The 21,195-nt window shown below is 39.4% G+C and overlaps 1 protein-coding gene across 2 annotated transcripts in view; it reads right to left on the reverse strand.

Annotated features, from left to right (window-relative positions):
* Positions 1 to 20,948, reverse strand: part of pik3cd (phosphatidylinositol-4,5-bisphosphate 3-kinase, catalytic subunit delta) — a 30,644-nt gene extending 9,696 nt beyond the window's left edge. The window contains exons 1-19 of one of the 2 annotated variants that reach the window (XM_017708460.2): positions 20,707 to 20,948; positions 19,656 to 19,830; positions 17,990 to 18,218; positions 17,441 to 17,667; positions 15,345 to 15,524; positions 13,739 to 13,894; positions 12,411 to 12,500; positions 10,450 to 10,668; positions 8,337 to 8,433; positions 8,032 to 8,162; positions 7,837 to 7,887; positions 7,545 to 7,712; positions 5,193 to 5,314; positions 3,394 to 3,537; positions 3,211 to 3,310; positions 2,721 to 2,902; positions 1,676 to 1,785; positions 1,476 to 1,554; positions 257 to 424 (exon numbers count right to left, since the gene is read on the reverse strand). In XM_017708460.2, the coding sequence (XP_017563949.1) occupies positions 257 to 424; positions 1,476 to 1,554; positions 1,676 to 1,785; positions 2,721 to 2,902; positions 3,211 to 3,310; positions 3,394 to 3,537; positions 5,193 to 5,314; positions 7,545 to 7,712; positions 7,837 to 7,887; positions 8,032 to 8,162; positions 8,337 to 8,433; positions 10,450 to 10,668; positions 12,411 to 12,500; positions 13,739 to 13,894; positions 15,345 to 15,524; positions 17,441 to 17,667; positions 17,990 to 18,218; positions 19,656 to 19,799 (2,597 nt within the window). In that variant the 5' untranslated portion in view covers positions 19,800 to 19,830; positions 20,707 to 20,948. Of the gene's footprint in view, positions 1 to 256; positions 425 to 1,475; positions 1,555 to 1,675; positions 1,786 to 2,720; positions 2,903 to 3,210; positions 3,311 to 3,393; positions 3,538 to 5,192; positions 5,315 to 7,544; positions 7,713 to 7,836; positions 7,888 to 8,031; positions 8,163 to 8,336; positions 8,434 to 10,449; positions 10,669 to 12,410; positions 12,501 to 13,738; positions 13,895 to 15,344; positions 15,525 to 17,440; positions 17,668 to 17,989; positions 18,219 to 19,655; positions 19,834 to 20,706 lie in introns of both variants that reach the window. The other variant, XM_017708469.2, reaches the window with a different exon arrangement.
* Positions 20,949 to 21,195: the final 247 nt, after the last annotated feature.

A 21,195-nucleotide genomic window follows, 5' to 3' on the forward strand; every position in this document is an offset into this window, starting at 1 on the left:
GTAGTAAAATAAGAACAGCATTGTAGTTGAGCCTGAATGTCAAAGTAAGCCCGTTTGCACGTGGACTTATTGAGCTCAGCTGTGGTTTAAGTATGACTCAGTCCCAGAGAGCTGCTCTGTGCAGCCTTGCTGACAAACAGCGCAGGCTGAGGTGGTGACAGTGGGTAACAGAGCTAAATTAGTGCATCATTCTAGGCACACAGCTACAGTGAGGTATACAGCAAATACCAAGAACTCTCTGGTGTGATGCACTCACCCTGGGTTCTTGGACTTCAGCCAGTTCAGAAGAGCGTCTTTGTTGAAGGCAGCAGTGGCGGCACTGTTGCTGTTGTTTCTCTGGATGTTGGCGATGGTGTCCGAGCTTTTCACCACCTCGATGACGCCCGTCTTATTCCCGGTGGACAAGCAACCATACGGGATCATTCTGTCTCGCCCAAAGAGAGAAAGACATATGAGTTGAGTGGAACTGTGACACTGGTAGCAGTGGGCAATAGAAAGTGAAATTTATATATACTTTATATAAAAAAAACTTTATTAACTTTTATTCATATTTACTTCTCTTACCATCAGCGACATTGTCATTATTATTGTTATTATACACATGATGACACTGGCAGCAGTGGGCAATAGAAACTGAAATTTATATAATGGAAATTTTCACTGGACAATACAGTGATGTCACATATATGTTTTGCTCAATAGAACAAGAAAAGAAGGAAAAAGGAAAAGCTACAAAGTACACGGCTTATCTGAATTAACAGTGTAAAAAGTAAAAAAAAAAATTTTTTTTATTTATTATTAATGTTACGTTTCCTAGGCACTGGCACCTTCATTCTCACTTTCCAATTGTGTTGAATGAACGTTCTACCAATAAACTCAAATTAAACCTAAATTCAACCTACTTCATGCAAGGTGTGCAGTGACTTCATAATAGGCCCTAAAACATGACCCAACATTTGCGGTTGATACCAATACCGATACAGACTTTTTTATTTAGACTTTGTTTAACCCGGGCAGTTACATTTAGATTAAAATTGAAATGTGAAATTATACAATTATTTAACACTTGTATTTGTATAAAATCGGTCAGGAAAATAAATTGCACCAATTTCAAATGTTTTAGCAGGTCATTCGAAGTTGATAGAGCACTATAACCGGTCATATTCAGACTGTACTATGAGAACATCAAACTGAATATAACAATGGGAACACAGAGTGTATGGAGTCTTGTTTGTTGATGAGAATACAGACAAATATGAAAGAAGCTGACTGATAACAGCTTTGTATGCAAAAATAATCCACAGTGTTTGTCGTCATGCTGAAAGGGGAGGCCAATCAGTCATTTCATAGACTCCACCGTGATGAATCGACCGCCTAGGATGTTATGGACATGTTATTCATATTAAATAGCTCAACTGAAACATCAGTGAGGGTCTACATCATGTGCTTAGACCTTTTGCTGCACAAATACAAACCTGAGGTCCAGCCCTTCAGTCTTCCACAAAATGTCCATTAGCTGAATCATCTGAAGGGTCAGCATGTCTTGTCGCAAATCTGAAAACACCACAAAAAAGGGTCAACGTGTGCATTAAAGTGTGGGAGAAAAACTGATATGCATGTCTATGTGAGTGATCTTTGACATGAGTAAAGTAAACAAGGACTTTTTCATGCCTACCGTCTCCATTCTTGAAGATAATGCCCACGGTGTCTGCTTGCACCCACTTGTTCTTATACATCAGCCAGAGAGGCTTCATCTTAGAATCCATAAACTTACACTTCTCTGTGCTGCGGAGAAAATTACGACTGTTATTTACCATCACAGTAGTTAAAAAACCTTCACACATTCAGATGTACATATCAGTGTTTCTTACAATCATGTGCATGTGCTCTCGGAAAATACCCTGCAGAACTATCATCCCATTTAAAATCATACATCCCATATAAATCACATACTGATTGATAACTGGTGCCTGATGCTTTTAAACACACCAAAAACCCCAGAAACACCTGAGAACCATTATTTCTATTATATATTTCAGCTGATAATCACTAAAACACTATATGAAATACAACGGAAGAAGAGAAAATGTTTGTGTGGGACTCTGACTATCACTAACATCTTAAAATTATCAGAGTTCCAGTCATTCATGCTATCTGCACCATCTTGTATATAACAACAGGAAAACAGTATTACTCAGCTGAAACAGCTGAAAACCAACAAGAACCAGTCTTTGATTAAAAACACTTAAAAAAGTATCACTAGCAATGAAATAAATAAATCCTACAACATTCCCCAGTGTAATAATGTGTGTAATAATGTCACAGTTAATAGAACACTGTCAATAATTGGTCTCTATATATATATATAGACTTTGAAAATGTGTTATTTGACCAGGGGTACCCATCTTTTGCATACAATATAAATGTTTTAACACATTTTATATTTCATGTTAACCACAGCAAGTACATAGAAATTGGCACAATTTATTCTCCCTAATGAAACATGGAATGTGTGTGTGTGTGTGTGTGTGTGTGTATTTGTGTCTGTGCGTGTGTGTGTGTGTGTTTGTCATTTTGACACAGTACAAATGGCAGCTGCCAGTTTCAAATTAAGAAATGAAAACGGACAAAAATTAAGATACAAGGTTTTGTTCCAACAGGTACCATACATATATACAAAGTACTGTGCTGTGTGGGGTCTGCTGCACAGACAGCCGTACCAGATGTCGGAGAGGATGATGTTAGGGTTGAGGGGGGACACAGTGTCGGAAAGAGCCTCCACGTATGTGTCCTGTTTAATGCAGAGCTTCATATCTTCTGTGATCTGTGACCTGGACGTTGACTTCTGACTGCCTGACTTTACAAAGTCATTCAGAGCCTTCATCTTATTCAGAGCTTCATTCTACAGAGGGAACAGAACATCCATGTTTATACACTCTCAGAAACATGCTCTGCTGTACAATGTTGAGTCTTTAGTCTTTACGCATGCAAAATTGTGAAGTCTGTCAAACCAAAGAAGCTGACGGATACAGTTCTGCACTACAGGGTATTATATAACATGAAAAGTAACATATTAAATCCTAGTTTTAGTCCAGAACGCCCCCTTTTAGTTCATATTTGATATAAATTAAATTTAAGTACATTTTAAAAAGTGCAGCAAATAATTACAGCACTAATAAACCCTAAAAGGAGTTTCTCTGCTCTACCCACCTGCTTCATTAGGCTCTTTATATGGTAGATGCTTCCTCTGCAGTAGGCTTCCAGGATAAGGCCAAATCTCAGACTGACGGAAGATACATGCATTTCTGACCTTCAGGGAAAAATAAACAGTTCAGTCGAACTTGTGGAGCAGCTAATGTGTGGAACAAGAACCATTCTGGAGCAAGAACGTACCTGAGGTGCCAGTACAAGAAGTGGCCTATCTTCTTATTAGACAGAGCTCTCTCCAGGAGGAAAGTGGTTAAGTCACAGTCCAGGTAGGACTCATATTTTAGAACCTGCACCAGCTGCAGGAGGTACTGAAATAGCTCATCATCACTATTGAAAAAAAGAAAAATAATATAACTCAGTATAATTCAAGCAGAATGAAATGTTTCACATGACTTTATGGCATCGCTATCTGTTGACCAGAGGAGGATGGGTTCCATTTCTGAGTCTTGGTTCCTCTCAAGGTTTCTTCCCCTTGCTCTTAAGGAGTTTTCCTTGCCACTGTTGTCTTCAGCGATGCTCAGAGGGGCTTGGACCCATATTTTCTGTAAAGCTTGTAAAAAGCGCTACATAAATAAACTTTGATTTGACTTGACTTAACCCTTTAATTCCAAGCCATGAAGTGACTATTTCTTGCTTTTATTCTACTCTTTTAATAACTAATCATTTTTAAGCTATTATGTTTATTCTGATATGTGTAGACCATGGTCTAACAAAGTCGAACGCTTATAGACTTGTGCTTTGCTTCTTTATGAGAAACTACCATTTTGAACAAAAAAAATTAATAGGAGCATATTTCTCTTCACTTTTATGGTTACTCAAATGAACCAAACCAACAAGCAGTTCCATAGCAATCTAAATTCGCGAACACGCTTACACAGAAACTACCACAGTGCATCCAACAATAAAGGCAGCATGGTGCTTCTTTTATATAGTGATAGGAAACATGGTAGCACACAGAAAACTCCAATTCCACATTCTGATCCATTATAACGTCCGGTGTGGTCATGGACACACAATAACTACTACAGAGGCAGATTTTGACAAGTCAAAAAACATCAAAGCCAAAGTGTCTGAATGTATCACTGGCAAGACGTCTGGCCAGACAAGGATTTAAGGAATAGCTATAGGAAATACAATTCAATTTGAACATGTCAGTATTAGTTGAACTTCTCTTTGAAATGACACAGTGAAACCATTTAAAACCAGAAATGGCCAATGACAATGTATTTGAAGAACACCAAACTAGTCCTGTACAAGCCTAAAAGGGCTGATTTGCTATCTTGCTTCCTAACTGTTGGAGTTTAGTACCTTCCAGCTTAGCTTTATCTTAAATAAACAAATTTTATTTGTTTGACTGCCACCCTCGTAAGTGTTATAACATCAGTCACAAGTTAGACAAGTTTTGAAATTTTTCTAAGACATACTATGTATTTCAATATATGCATTTTCTGATTTATTTATTTTATTTACAACCCAACGGATAAAAATTGTGTCTGCTTGTAACAACATAAGCATATCATGCTATTACGTAATAATAATAGCAGTCCTACATTATACAATATATGAATGAAATGCAATGAAACAGTAACTTAGTTCGCAACTATGGAGGTCTGAGGGTGGTTCTGTTGACCTCCAGTCTGGTACTTCTCTCCATTAACTTGGTGTGACAGGTTTGACCACTTAAAGGAGGGGTGTACTGACACTTTGAAAACAGGAGAAGAGAGGGAACTCATGTGGTATTTCAACCACACCCGAGATGGATAATTTAAGTTCTGTGGTCATTTATGTTTGAAAAAAGCTCTGCCATATTCTTTCGTATTTGGTCTCTGAGAGTCTGTTCTTGAGCCCCTGCTGGGGTTTTTGGTCACAACTCCTTCGCAGGACAGATGCAAACTATTTGAAAGCTCTGCAAGATAACAGTTCAAAGTAAAGATGAGAGATGAAAGTAACGGTGGCACGGTGGCAGCAGCACAGGCACCTACCGCAGTTTCCTGAGGCAGCGGATGGTGAAGGAGCGGACGTGGGGGTCAGGGAAGCTGTAGTCCAGCAGCTCCAGAGCATGCAAGGCTGGCAGGTCTGGCCATTTCCGGAGCAAACACACCATCTGAAACAAAGTGCAGCTCGTCATAGATAGCTCCATTTGTATGAGCTGGTATTACGGCTGCTAACAGTATTACTGCAATGGAGATAAATTGTATTAAAATTCTCTACATTTTTATGGACATGAAAAGGGAATTCCACAGATTTTTCAAAATTTCTGCATAATTAAATCATCAAAGTCATTCAGAGTGGTTTGATGTGAAATGCATTACAGAGAAGCACATCAACAGCCAGGGGTTGCTATGTCTACAACTCAAATATAGCCATTTTATTTTTTATTATCTCAAATGACCCGTGAACCTACACATGCCTTCTGAATTTTCATATGTAATGCTGATGATGGCAAAATAGTGCTTTAATAGAGGACAAATAAGCTTTCTTTGGGGACTATTTTGTCTTATAATGATTTGCATGAACTTCAGCGACATTAATGGATTTAAAAATATGTTTTATGACAAAACAATCATTAAACATTTCACAGGCATAAGGCAGCGCATGTTTATTTCTGTATAGCTTTTACTGGCATTAAACACTTCGTGTCATTCCTACCATCACCACTGTGACCAATTCTGATTAAGTTGCTTCAGAACAGAGCATTTCACATTAAACCACTCTGATTACTGTGTTTATATCTAAACAATTTATGCAAAATTATGCAGAAAAAAACTATTGCTGGAATTTCCTTTTTAATGTGTGTGTGCTCGTGTGTTCATATTGAATATTGGTGACGACTTCAGAGTGGACTAATTAAATCCTTATCTATATTATCACTGTCATGTCAAAGCCTCCATTTAAAAAGCCAGTTGTCCTTTACATTACGTGAACACCCTGATAAATAGGCCAAAACAGACCAAAAATGTATGATGAAAAACCCAGTTATATTAAATGTACATTTAGTTATTCTTCCTTCTCCTATACAGTTGTCATATGTGAGATATGACAGTGACAACACAATCTTAATCAAATGAAAATAGCAGATGTACATCACTGTGCAAAAGTCTTAGGCCTGGGACAACGATGTATAAAGCAGTTTATCTGGGCAGTACATGTTTCTGTGATATTAGATTTTATGTTAGGCAGTGTGTTACTTTAAACCTTTCCAACGCTCTCCTTGAGGAAGCCCAGTAATTACAGTTAACATCCAACACCTGGTTTAGCTAATTAGTCTTTCAATGCGATGTCTGAGAGCAGTTGAAGTCAGGAACCAAACCTGAACCAAACAGTTCTTCTAACTGTATTCCTCTAACCAATAAATGAATAACACTGTGTGATGTGATGGTAGCTGTGCGTTTCTTCCTGTGGGGTAGTACAGCGACTGAGTAGTATGAGCATGATAGCCGGCTTTTTATTTGCCCATCTTCAGTAAAGATTCCTTTTGGAAACTGCTTATTTTAAAGCTTTAAGAGCAAACTCAGTACTCAAGGCTTCTTTATAGGTATTGAAAAAGAAAAGGTGGTTCGATCCATCTTTAATATTAGCATATAGTGTTTTACTGGCACAAAACATTATTGAGGTTAGTAGTTTTAAACAATTTCAGGACTACCCAAGATGTTTGCACTGTATTGTTCATTATTCTGCAAAAGTCCTATTTAAGCACATTGTTTAAACCATGTCTGATGGCAGTTATTATGTTTTTGCCAGTAAGATTATATTTAACAATAGAATAAATTGATACGTAAATATATAGATATATAGCTAGTCTGAAGACCAAAGGTCAAGATTACTCTTTGACAACCCCAGCCACTGCATGTTGATTGAATTTAATGATGCCAAACCAGGTATTGAAGAATACTTTACAAATAATACTGAGGTTCCTTGAGGAGAGGTTTGCAAATGGTTAAATGAAAACTTTGGCATGCACTTAATCACTACTTATTATATTCATATTATATCCTATAAATGCTTTATATCCATTAGCAGCAGTTTTGGACATAGTGACTTTTTGAAAAGAATAGTATGCACAGTAGAAAGCACATTTTTACTTTTCTAATAAAGGTTAATTAATCATAATATTCCTTGTATATCATGAAAAAATGAAACATTTATTAAAGTGGTCTACACAGTGTTTTTGTAATGAAACTCTTTACTTATTCTAATTCACGTATCGCTGAGCAAATAAAGCTCACTGCGCAGATCAACAGCTGTTTAAATATTAATTCACAACTTCTGCACTGTACTGTAAATCATGAATTAACACCCCAACATGCTCCAGACAGCACTGTTGACTGCAGTACCTGGGCCACGTCCTCATGTTTATTCCACTTGGTGATGAGGAGGAGTTTGGAGAGGCTCTCCGGGTAATGCGCTCTCACCTCCCCACGCAACTTCCACAGCAGCTCTTTCTCATCCTCAAAGAACTCGGTGTGGTTTTTATTGTCCACTATCTCTTTCAGTTTCTGATGCTGAGCACAGCAGTGAGAGATGCCACAGCGTGAGTGTATGGTACATGTGGTAAGCAGCTACATATCACACAGTCTATATACAAATTCTGGTAATAAACTCATGCAAAGAAGAGAACCTTCTCACCTCCTCCTTCGAAGCGCTGATCTTCTCGCCGTTTCGCTCAGCTTCATTCAGCTGAAAAATGAGAGAACGTAAGCTGGAAGAACTGAAATAATATATTTCATAAACCGAAATGTTAGGCTAATATAATGCTAAGCCATCAATTAATGTTAGGTCAGTGAGACATGGTGAGTATGTCACAGATTGGGTATTATTTACCTTTTCAAGCGGTGGGTAGCAGAGGGGATGGGGTCTGAAGTTGGAGAAGCGAATGAGGAGGCCAGCAGTGCTGTCGATGTTGGGGTTCCTCTCTACTGTCCCCATAGGATTCAGCAGATCTCCTTTATCATCTACAAAGAGAATATTATTCATACAAACCAACAACATTTTTAGCCAGTAATTACATCTCCTCACATCTCTAAGCAAACTGTCCATAAAGTCTTAAGCCTACTAAAAGAAGGTTAGCTGCATTTAAATGGTCCTAAAATGTATGGCTGTTTCAAATGAAGCACATCAAGACTCACCTGGAGCTGAAGGCCAGGTGGACAATAAGAACTCTCCAGTCTTCAGCTGGTCCTTGTAGTCAAACACCATTGTGTTCACCCAGGCCAAAGGGCAGTCCTAAGAGGCAGAGAGAATTCATTTGGATTCACATTAACCATTAACACATGAACCATAAACACTGTACTCCAGAATACTTCACAAATGTAACAAAATCATTATCTAAGATACTGAAGAAGAGGAGAAAAGTTAGTTTTGGTTTAGGATCTTCAATCAAAAACTAGTTTCAGCATCATGTCTTATGCTTATATGTATCTCAGTGTCCTAATAACCATGCATGTAAAATAAGGTTTAATTTCCGAAAATGTTTGTAATAACTAGGGCTGTAAAAATGCACTGATGCATTGTGATCCATCAATCTGGTGATGGTGATTAAACTTGAAAAAAAAAAGTTACCCACATAAAGCACTAGTTATTACTCTAGCGGTAAAAGGTGCATCTGGAGGGAGAATTAAGGTAGTACGACAAAGGCCATAGCCCTGCAGCACATCCTTTAACCTTAGATCAGAACAGAACTTTGGGATTAAAGGAAAATTCCACCAAATCTTTCAAAATGTCTGCACAATTAAATGGTTAAGATGTAAACAAGGTGTTTAGACTTGTTACAATTCATTTGATTTCAATAGGTTTTAAGAACATACGCACTAAAGGTGTTGCGTTTTAGTATGTGTCGAAAAATCTAATTTAAAACAAGTGTATAGAAAGTTAAAATGTATGTCTCTAGCTTTCATTTATCATCTTTCAAGGAAATGTCAATGACCAAAACTGGCCATCTCTTATTACTTTTATTCATCTGAGCACACAAATCTGTGTAGTTAAGTAGAGCACTGTAGAGACACTTTTAACACAGAAAATAGCTCAAACTGCATTGTATCTTAAATAATAATAATAATAATAATAATAATAATAATAATAATAATGTTACATTTATATAGCATCTTTCACAAACCCAAGGTCGCTTATAATGTTAACATTAATAATATATAATTATATGCAAGAAAATGTTCAGAAGTGAACTTCACCTAGAGGATGTGTTCACTTATTTTCACTTAGAAAATCAACGGAACATGTCATTTGACCATGACTCCTGCATATAATTGTACAGAAGTGTACAATGTACTGAATCATTTCCTAAAGAATCACAATCTAATCTAACTGGTCAGATATTTACACCATATTATTCATAGTATTCACAATTTAATCCTCTTGTATCTACCAGCTTTAATTACCGCAATTAGCTTAATTTCAATAATGCTGGATAAAGAAAACAACAAAACAGCATAAGCATTGAGCATAACATAAAAAAATTTATGATTTTAAGTTAAATATTGAAATTTTCACCGATCCCATCAAGACTACAGTAAGTAAGCAATGGGAATCCACACAGAGACAATAACCTTTACTGTAAATAAGGTGCAGCTACTCCTGCCAGTGCTTAAAATAAGCGTTTACAGACAGAGAGGCAGACAGAAAGACCATTCTCATTTCCTCGCTGCTGGCCGAGGCAGACTTCTCTACCCATTCTATGAAAGGGAAGTGTCAGAGAAAGCAGAAGTTGAGCAGGTTGGTTGGAGCCACTGCACACACCATAAACAAATACACATGCAGGCACCTGGAGACTAAGCTTGTGGCTCCGGCTGCCCCGTCTACTATAGGAAAATGACTCGTCCTCTGAGGTGAGCAGGGTTAAAGGGGGTTTTGATTTGACTATTGCTGTGCACTGACTGGCACATAACACATTTTATTTGCAAACCTTGCAAATAAAGTCAAAGATAGCATCCATTAATTCTGTAGTGGGATTCATTTTTTACTGGTCAGTCTAAAGTAGGACTGCCCATAGTTAGACCTGTGAGAATGCTTGATTCAAACTTATTGAATGATTTGAATTCATTGAAGTCTGTTTTTTGAAGTATTTCAGTAATACAATATAGCATACTGTTACAAATAATATTTGAAAAACTTTCGGGGCCCATCGCCAATAATGCACTTGGGCCCACCAAGACAAAAAGGTTGGACATTCTTGGTCTTTAGAGGTTTTGAACATCGGTAAAAGATTTGCTGCTTTTCGATACTTACAGCCTTTTTCTTTTTCTTGGTGGAGCGTTGCTTCTTGGTCTTCTCTAGCACGCCATAGAGGGCGAAACAGAGGCGGCTCATGCGAGGAAGGTCACACAGGTTAATCTCAAACGCCAGCTTCTGGTCCCACACGGGATCTGAACACACGCTGACCTCACTGCTGGTCACGACCTTGCAGAGGAGCTCACTTCCATGGAAGAGTCCGGCCTGTACCACCAGCTGAGGCAATAAATATTAGCACATATTAGTGCTGAATCATGCAGTGAAATGAAATCACTGTGACATTTGAGGTGATCATGATAAATATTGCAGTATTTTACAAATGTTATCTAGATAAAGTACACGTCATTACTCTAGCAGTAAAAGATGCGTTTAGAGGGAGAATCAAGGTAGTATAGCGAAGGCCATAGCCCTACAGCACATCCTTCAACATTAGGCCAGAACAGAACTTTGGGATTAAAGGGCAATTCCATCAATGTTTCAAAATGTTTACATAATTAAATGGTTAAGATGTAAACAAAGTCTTTCAAAGTGACTATGTTCCATTGTAGAGAAATTTATCCCGTGATAGTTCACTGCAGTCGTGATGGGAACCAGACGTCCAAAGCATTAATGCCTCTGAAAGCTCCCTCACTGATAGTTCTTCCATGAAAAATGTTATGCTAGTTTTAAGATGAAGTTTACGGCTTTTTTAATCCATTCATGGCAAAGAGGTACACAGCAGGGTGTTGTGAGGCAAAACTTTTTTTTTTCTATCTTTCCTTTATCAATACTACGTTTAAAAAGTTAGAAGGCATGTGTAGGTGCACTGGTCATTTTGGACTATAAATACAATGGCTATACTTGCATTGTACACATTATGATATCCTGTCTTCACCACTGTAAAAGCACCTAAGTTGTTAAGTTCCTCTGCAGAAAACCATTTCAAGTCAAACCTGAATAGCTTTGTTTTCCTTGTCAATGATTGATTGATGTAGAAATATTTTTATAAGTTGGAATTCCCCTTTAAATGTACACAAATGCTTATGCGCAGTGGGGAACTGAAAATCTGTTTAACTGGCTCACTGAATAAATGTAGGGATAACTGAATTAAATATATTAAATATGAGTAAGCACATAATTAAGCTCACCCCAAAAATGGCATTATTTCTACAGACCACCGCTGAGCTGAACCCTTGGCCACATGCCCCAGTTTTATCATTACCCAGCCTAGAACACCCTCCGCGATAGGAAATAGGAAATATTTCAGTGAGTGTTTCCCCCCGCAAGGCTATCATGAAGAACCTCCGTCTGCCCGCAGCAGCAGGCACGACTGGTAATTGTATGACAAGTCAAATTTATCTGCAGTCACGGGAAGAACAGCCGGAAATGAACAGGCACTCGAGGCATAAGAAAGTGAAGATTAGCAGAATGGACAGAGGCCAGTCATTTATGTCCTCCAGCCGTTCACATCCCATTTTATGTGAATGAAAATCTGCACACATCTCAAATATTGCATCATCTTTCTACCTGAAGTGCTTAGTTATTTTTTTCATTTCATTAAAAAAAAAAATGTGAAACTGTCTCAAATGTTTTCACAATGTCAACTCAGAAACCAGAAGAATGAATAATCCTGACAGTTTTCACTTTGTCAAGAGAAGCAACCCACCCCCAATGACTTTTCACTTCTCTGACAAGCCAAAAAAAAGGAGATGCAAGTGGTGAGTGTGAGCAACACTGCTGTCCTTTTCTAAGAATCTAGGCCCAAGAGAGCGCTGAAAGCCAGATAGTCACTCCCCACTTCCTGTTTTGATGTTTTACTCAACCGCTTCTGATGAATTATGGGAAATATGTGGTCAGGGTCACATGACCACACTTCAAGATTTCACCCCTCGCCGCTTGCTACGGTTAGAAGCATAGTAAACAACCACATCAGAAACATAGTGACAATAAACACTAATAAACATGGTGGGAAAGCAGACCTTCATGCTTTCGTCTGCGTTGACCCGAGAGCCCTGCAGCAGGTGAATGTAGAATGGTTCATGAATGGACCACAGCGATGTTGTGTTTTGCTGTTGAAAGAATGCAGAGAAGATGGGTTCGGTTATTGGAAAAGGCTTGTACAAAAACAATCCAAATCCAGAGTGAATTTCTGATATGCGACCAGACACCATCTTTATTTCTGTATCGTAAAGCTCTGAGGGCATAAAAACATCTGAAGTGTTAATGCTTAGTCGTTTCCTTCTTGACACCCGGGACGTACAAGTAGTGGGTGTAGGAAGGCTTATTTTTCTCAATTACAGAGAAAACAAGACTAAAATCATGAAAGAAGAGGAACTAACACTGTATGAAACCAGGGCTTTTTTTTTTTTTTTTTAACCAAAGTCACGCTCAGGTTAAACAAGAGTATCCATCTGCTACCAAAGAGCAGAACAGGATAGTACAGCAGATACTGAAATATGTTCACTTGAGGGGTAAAGTTAATCACAAGTTTAAAATAACAATGAAATTCATTCAGTGACTTTTACTAATGGGAAATAAAACACGACTATTACATTACATTATTAAATGGTCTTATTCAGCTTAACCCTTAAACGCCAAAGAACTACTGGCAGTTCCAGAATTCCACTGCTCACTCACAGTCAATCACATCACTGTCACTGAATAATTCAGAGTAGTAAGTCTTAGAAGGCCTGAGTAATGTAAAATCACATTTTCCTCACTTTTTTTAATAAAATAGTTTGACGTAGTATGTAAACACTCAAATTTATAACTGCTGTTCATGCTCCAGTCCATTCAGTCCATATGTGGAAACTAAGCTGCAAATACAGCCCCTTTTGAATTCAACATTTTTGTCATGTCACAAAACCCAAATAGTTTCCATAGATTCAGCCCTTCAAACGTAGAAGTTTATGCTGAAACAGGCTGGCCTGTCAGAACAGAGCACATTTACACATCTTAGTTTTATTAAAAACTAAATACATAGAAAATAATCAGTAAAAAATGGATTATAACCCTTTTAGTACATAAAACCACACAATTTTCATAAATGTAAAACAAGCAAAATGCAAGAAAAATGTAGATGTATGAGCCCTTTAAGATAAAAAAGCTAAATAAGTCTGAACTTATTATTCAAAGGCATTATTGTTGAGAGGTTAAAGCATATTTCTGAGCGAGGATTCTGAGCGCTGCGTTCTGCAAAGCGAATTCTCGGAAGGTCAGTGTGTGTAACACCAGTAAGATGAGGAAGAAGATGTGCGATTCTTGTTAATAACATATGGTTTTTTTTGGTGCAATAACTCTCTCTCACCTTCTTCAGAGGCAGAGGCGGAGGTTTAGACAGAGAGCGGCTCTTGGAGACTTGGCTACTCAGGGTGCCCTGCTCCTCCTGGTACTTAGTGATAGTGGAGTGGTGCACCATGGTCAAATGTGGAGTCTGGCCTCCATACAAACACGAGAAAATGTACTGGAATGGAAACAGGCAGAAAAAGGAAGAAGTGTGAAGAGGGCAGTGGAAAACGTTAACGGAGATAAATGTCCAATAACAGCAGCAAAACAATTCTTTGACGATACACGTTATAATATTCGTTCTATTATAGCTAGCTTTCCAACAAACTGGCAGCACAACAGCAAGGACACAATTACAAAGGCCATTAAAAGTTTTTTTTCCAAGAAATGACACATTAAGAACGAAGGGAGGTGGGGGGGGGGGTTAATGGCATACAGCTGCTGTAGACTTAAAAATGGTTCCATTTTAAAGATTTAAAAAAATATTTTATAAAAGGTTCTATAGCAGTTGAAGGGGTCTTTGTAAAATCTTTCCATTAAATAATCCTTAATAAAAATAATTCTAGAAATAATTCTTCCTGTAAAAAGGTTCTTTATGGACCCAAAAGTGGTTCTTCTGTGGCATTGCGCAAAGAACATTTTGTCTGGTGGCTGTTGCTGTTACTGTTGTTAACAGGCTCTCCATGACTGAAACGTTTTGTTACACATACTAAGTATCAATGCTAGATTTAATAATACCAGCTTTATTAGAGAAATAAAAAGTCAGCAGATAGTTTTTTTTACAAAAACTCAGATGCAAAATGGCTATAAATGGATATACAGCATTTCAGAATGAACCTCTTCACTAGTTTTAAGTGCATTTTAGAAGTACTGATGATATCCATGATACCCAGGAAATTATACAATGATGCAATTTATAACAATCAATATCTTCACAATGCCCACTCCTAATGTCCAGTTCACTTTCTGACTGAAAGGGCTTCATGACTGGGAATCTCCTTGACCACAGAAGGCTGGGTGAAGTGGCCGAGAGGTTTACCCCGCTCCCGTGCTCACCGACCAAAAACAGGCCCAGCACCAGGCTCATCAGCATCAAACCCTGCAGCCTGTTCATTTAGCTAGTGTAATGCAGCTCAAATCACATTACTCCCTGTGTGGTTGACTTTTAAAAGCCTAGTACAGGCACATGACTCATCTCTGCAGGTACTGGCAGTTTCTATATCAACAACTGTCTCAGCACCGTCATTCCCCTGTTACTGCATGCTGGACTCAACTCAAGACAGATGGAAGCCTGAAAGGCCACCATCATAGCAATGTTTTAATTGAAAATGTACTAATGGCGCAGAAAACAGAGAGACATCAGGACTATTCAGGGGGGAGATGAAGTCAGCAAACTCTGAATCATTAGCCCAAACAAGCTCTTCTACGAATTTTCACAGATATAAACCTTTAGGCAAGGCCAGTGTTACCCTTTTTAGTCTTGCTTTATTTACTGCTTCCCCTTTCTTTAGTACTCTTTTCCCAAACAAAGTCTCACATCTCCCCTCCCTCAGCAAACGTCAAAGAGAATTAAGAGGGGCACACATTATGCTAAGGACAGAAAAAAACATTTAAATCGGCCCACTCACTTTAAACTGGCACAGTGGGTTTTTCCCATAGATGAACTCCCACCTCCCGTTGACCTGCAGGGTGTAGTCTTCTGGTTTCTCCTGCTTGACTGGCCGAAAAACTGTGGCCTTTTTCTTGAGCGCGCTCCGCATCAGGACCACTGGCATGTCCTGTGGGTCCAGCTGCAGCATGAAGCTCTCCTGCGGACCAGTGAGCGTTATGCGTGAAAACTGCTTTATCAAAAGAGTGAAATATAAGCTTTAGCTCCATAAACCTCAAAGGCCTGTATGTGGGTCCACACTGTAATCCTTCCCTCTCATAAGCACTTGCATATAAGTTTCAAAAAAGTAACTAAATAATTTACATTTACAGCAGACTTAATACCAGACCTCAAATAATAATCTTTAAGGTTAAAAACAGAATAATAAGCCAAGTTAAGGGGTTAAAGTAAAGATGCAATGATATAGAATGGCTGGGGCAATATGATGACTGGTTGTTAACATTTCGCTTCCAATTCCAGACTGATATTTACTTTTTTTTGCATTTTAAAACAAGTTCGCTATAAACCATAAATGAAATACAGTGAGCGTAAAACAGGTTGAAAACTAAAAGACGCATTACTGACAAATGTCACACAGTCAGGACACAGCTAAATCAGACAATTATCATAAACTAGGGCTGTCAAAGTTAACACATGAATAAGTATTAATGGCACTACTGAAATAACAATATTGCATATTTTTCTAGTTTGATCCTTTGAATCACCTGTAGTAGCACAACCTGAAGCCCAGCTGATTATGCACTGTACGTTGCTATTAAAGAATCTCATTCAAAAATGTATTTTAAAAGGCTTCTCAATAAAAAATCTATATTATAGTTGCATATACACCAGGGGGTGCACAATCGGAAAAAGAAGATTTTTTTCCTAAATACCCAAATCAGCAAACATTGTAACCGCTTGGTTATTTTTATTTGGCTGATCTCTTCTCACACTCATGCTGTAAACACTTGTATACCAAAACATCCTAGTATAATTCTCATGCTAATTCCAGTTTCCTCTTACCTCGACTTCATTAGATTTATGTCTTTTAAATGAATGATTTTTCATTTAAGAATCTAAAATGTCAGATTGACTCAATGAGAAGTAAGTAATGCCATGCATATTGAAAGTACAGGAAGGCACCACGGAAGAGGAACGTAAATGTTAGAAGTCCTGTCCCAGCACTCTAATAGCGGTGGTGCTTCTCCGCACACAGGAAATCCAACATCATCCATGTGCGGAGCAGCAGTGTTATTTACTGTACTACATACTTGAGTACGCTGGGAAAAATAAAAATGCCCAGCAATAGTGATGACACATATATCAGTGCTGGAAAAAGGCACTAAATTGGTGATGATTCCAGTATTGGATAGATAAAATTCAAATTTCCCTTTTGTCAAACATATCAGCTGCAGATCCACTGTCCATCCCTACCTTAAAGCAAGAATCAGGGCAGAAAGGACTACTGGTAAGGGGAACCTAGTCACAAAGAGACCAAGATGTTTTCATACAAGATCGTTTCACTCACGAACAGAGTGAGGATTTTGATCTTCTTCTAGCGATATTAGCTGGCATTTAAAACAGCAAGAACATGTGCTGAACTTTTTCCTCTGACTGCACTCACACTCTGTCCTGGGTCTCTCTCAGTCTTATTGTACAGTAGGAAAGCAAAGTTCGAGGTGCATGGAAGTGTAGGTGGGGGATTCACAGGCAGCGTGTTGTTGTATAAATATACTACCTTACACAATCTCTCACTTGGGAAATCTGGGTCACCAAGCCCCATATGTAACTGCTGATGCCTCTCCTTGACATTACCACTGACTCAAATGTCTTTTAAGTGCTCAAACTGTGATGTCAAATCCATTCAAAGTATGTCAGTCTAAAATTAGTTCTTTGCATGTTCAGCACCAGAATATTCAAAGTGACAAAAGCAAGATAAACACGCTGGAAGCGACTGTGGCACAGACAAAGCAGGCCCGGCTACACCGTCAAGGGCATGAATCCTTAAATAATTAAACCACAGCGGGGACGTAATGTGAAACAAAACAGATGGGCATGCGGCATAGAATGACTCACCTCGCTGGCCTCAAACTTGACGTTGATAAAGATCTTTTTAACGCTGCGAGATTTCCCACTTTGTGCTGCTCTGGAGAACGGCTCTAAGTCGCAGGGAAAGTTGTACTCCATCCACTGATGCCATGGTAACCGCTGCCTGTCTTGAGCCTTCTCCTCGCAGAAGGAGCGCATTTTCGTTCGGAATTCAGCCACCTCGTGGTTCTTCTGGGCATCAAACTCATGCAGACCTAGAAGTACCAAACACAAGCAAGACTTCAACCACCTACTGGGAGCAACAGGATCATGCAAAGTGGCAACAATCAGTGTCAATCAGTTTTCTTTGAGTAGCTTTGAGAGAAGGAGAACTCCAGAAAGAGACGATGCTCCTACAGCTTCTTACATTTGGCTACATTCCATGATTATAAGTTTCAAAGCTATGTCTGGCGGCTGCCCATACACACAATCAGAAAAACTTGGCTGCACTGATGTGCTGAGCAACTGCTCTACACAGGAGTCATCATGAGTTGGCAGAAAGTAGTGGACCTGATGGTAATAAAAGATGTAGCGGACCTTTCCCTAGGAGCAGGCTGATCTGGGTGTTGATGAGCTTCTCCACCCGGTCTCCCTCGCGGGCCACCAGACGGAGCACGGGCATGAAGGGCTGGACGTCACATAGACGCCTCTGCTCATCCTCCAGCTCCTCACGCTCAGCCGTGCGGTTGATGCAGGTGAACACATAGGCGTCGGGGTCGCTCAGGACATTGAAGAGAGGCTCACTCCTGGCGTGCTTCCACACCATCTGAGACACATTCAGCCAGTTAGAATTACATTTTAGAACTTGTCTTTTTGGATGCGTCTTGGATGCAGCAGAGTTTTACCTGTAGACTGAAAGTGTCTGTATGTAGGCTAGCCTTGGACGATAATGTAAATCTAGACACATTATTGTCTGTAGAATTATTGTGATAATATAATTGTGATCCAAATTTAGTTCAGCATACTACATGCGATTATTACTGAGCCTTGACCATTAGCTTGCATCCCTGACGGTAATATAATTTAGATATAATTACTAACTGTGTTGGATTCTAACATTAATGAAAAACTTACATGCCATTCTGGCAATAATTTGTTTTTTACCTTCTTCTGTAAAGTTCTCACTGTGGAGATATGAGGCTCAGTGTTTTTATCTGTTATCAGATATGAAACTGACAGTGTTACATGCTGTCTGCTCAGAAAACCGATTATTAGCAAAAACAGCAATACAACCAACTCGCATGCTTGTCTCAGTATACTTCATCTAGCTCAATGTGCTGAACTGGGTCTGGTCCATAGCAAAGGAGAGTTTCCATCAAATCAACTGAAAAAAAGGGTCACCTTTCTCTTGAGCAAGCTCGTCCTTTTCACCCTCAGAGGGTAGATCTCATAAGCGTCTGCACGTTCCCCAGCACTGTTTGAAACGTCTTTTCTATTGTGTGAATTTCTGAACTAACCATAGAATGACTGTACAAAGCCTTCTTTACAGGGTCTTATTTACTGTTTACCTTTTTGATCTAACCAATGAGTGTACAAAGGGAATGGTTAAACAAAGGCGAGGCAATTAAAATAATGAAAACTGACATGGCACCATAAGTGAAAGAGAATGAAAGAATGCTCGTTTGCATTTGTCATTTATTAAAATGAACACAATATTCAACAGTATCACTTATCGACCGGAGGCTAATGTGGGCCCGCATTTTAGTTCCTCACGCTTATATAAGCTTCCTAGTGGTAACTAAAAAAAAGCCTCTTCGAGGGGTAAAGCAACTCTCTGTAGAAGCTAAAGGATTATATTTATTATTGTGAGCTTACAGACGAGAATCAGTACCCAATCTGATGAAGACCCAGCTGGGCTGAAACAAAACTGTTTTGAAGTAAACCCATTTGGGGGCATTCAGAACAGCGTGTAGGCATTGGCTGAATTCTGTACGTGGCCATTCGTTGTCTTTAAGCCTGTTTTTTTGGTCTGGCAACTGCTTGTAGGCCTTTGGATGCACAGAAGTGTTTCCTACTGTTGAGCAACCAAATAAAAGTAAAGGGACAAACACTGTGCATACAGAGCTCCATACACTACACCTGTGTAAATGACAGACTAATCTGTAAAGCTTCAGGCCAACAGCATGTCCCACATCTTCATAGTGCTTACTTAGCTGCATCACATTTAAAATGAGGACACAGCAACAAATATTCATTTTATTACCTTCTTAATTGCACCGATGGTGTCACTGCGTGCTACGGGAAAACTGAGGTAGATCCCCGTGGGGAGGAGGAACTCCATGTTGACCTGCTCCCGACCCTCCTTCTCCCACACATCCTGCATGCCGTAGTAGACCCCCGGCGGCATGGCGTAGGTCACTCATCTACTGGCAGCCTCACTGCTGGACACAACCACGTACTTCAGCGCAAGCAAACTCATTATCTACAAGAAGAATCTCTCCCACCGCCATAGGCGAGTAAACCTATCAAGCAAGCCCTATCAAGTGAGAAATTTGCTTAAGACTGAACACTGAGCCTGTATGTAAACAGGAAATCCAATTTAGATGTGACAATGAATTTTGTAAACTCAACTATTTCAACGTCTTACATGGTGGGAAACTGGACAAACTAAACCGATGCGAGCAGGCCCGGCGCAGCTTCATTAGACCTCTAGGTTTAGATTTGCTTCTGTGGCTTATATGAAGCAAATAACTCAATTATGTATCAGCAGTCCCAAATGATTTATCATGATATCATTTGTATTTCACAGCAGACAACATCAGCACAGCCCACTGCTGGTGCATGAACACACTGCCATTGCCTGCCTTTCCCATCTCTCTATGGGAGGCTGTGCTGCAGACTGTTTGTGTATAAGGTTACAACCAAAGCAGCCCGGCCACAGCCACCATCACAAGCGCCTGGCCTTGTTCATGCACCACAACAGTGGAACTGTAGAGCAATAGGAAAACAGTACTATGGTTTAAACAATTGGTCGCTTTTACCACAAGCGACTGCTGGTAATCTACATTTTAAATTGTCAATCATGAGATGTCCTTACATGTGAAGGAGCACGAGACCACGAGAAAAGCCCGAAAGGAGAGAGAAATGTTGAAAACGTAAACGTCTTTTTCGAACTTACCCGTTCCACCTTAAATGGTGCAGCGTGCCCAAATGTAACTAATGCACCATTTAAGGTGGAACAAGGTCATTCGAACAAGAAGCTGTCGAATAGGAAGACAACTTCAGCCTCGTAAAACGTAACAGCGTGAACTTGCCTGCAAGCCTCGCCGGTTGCACATTAGTCCATGTTGAAAAGAGCCAGCGATGCTCCACGCCGTCAGACGGGAAAAAAAATGCTCTGGTCTTCCACACAGGATGACGAAAACGATCTAGAAAGGCCACGCTTTTAAGAATCCCCCAAATTTCTGATCGCCGATTCGTGTCAGCTAGCACTCTTGGTTATCCTTGTTGCTTTAGCAGTGGGGAAGTGACAGCAGCACAGCGCGATGAGCCCTCTACATGCGTTCCTGAATGTTAGGGATCATCTGTAAATGCCAGATCACGTATCTCTTTTTTTTATCTCGTTTTCGCGTTATTGGACGATTTTGACCAGCGTAACGGTTGTGTTGCGCTCCTTTATTCGTTTTAACCTGAATACAATTAGGATATTTTTCAGAAACTTTAAGCGTCACTCTGTTCGCGTTTTTCAAAAAGGTGGGCGACGACGGCGACGATCCCTAAAGTGTCAGCGCGAACGCCAACGT

This window comes from Pygocentrus nattereri, chromosome 9 (assembly GCF_015220715.1).
Source record: "Pygocentrus nattereri isolate fPygNat1 chromosome 9, fPygNat1.pri, whole genome shotgun sequence".
Taxonomy (NCBI): domain Eukaryota; kingdom Metazoa; phylum Chordata; class Actinopteri; order Characiformes; family Serrasalmidae; genus Pygocentrus; species Pygocentrus nattereri.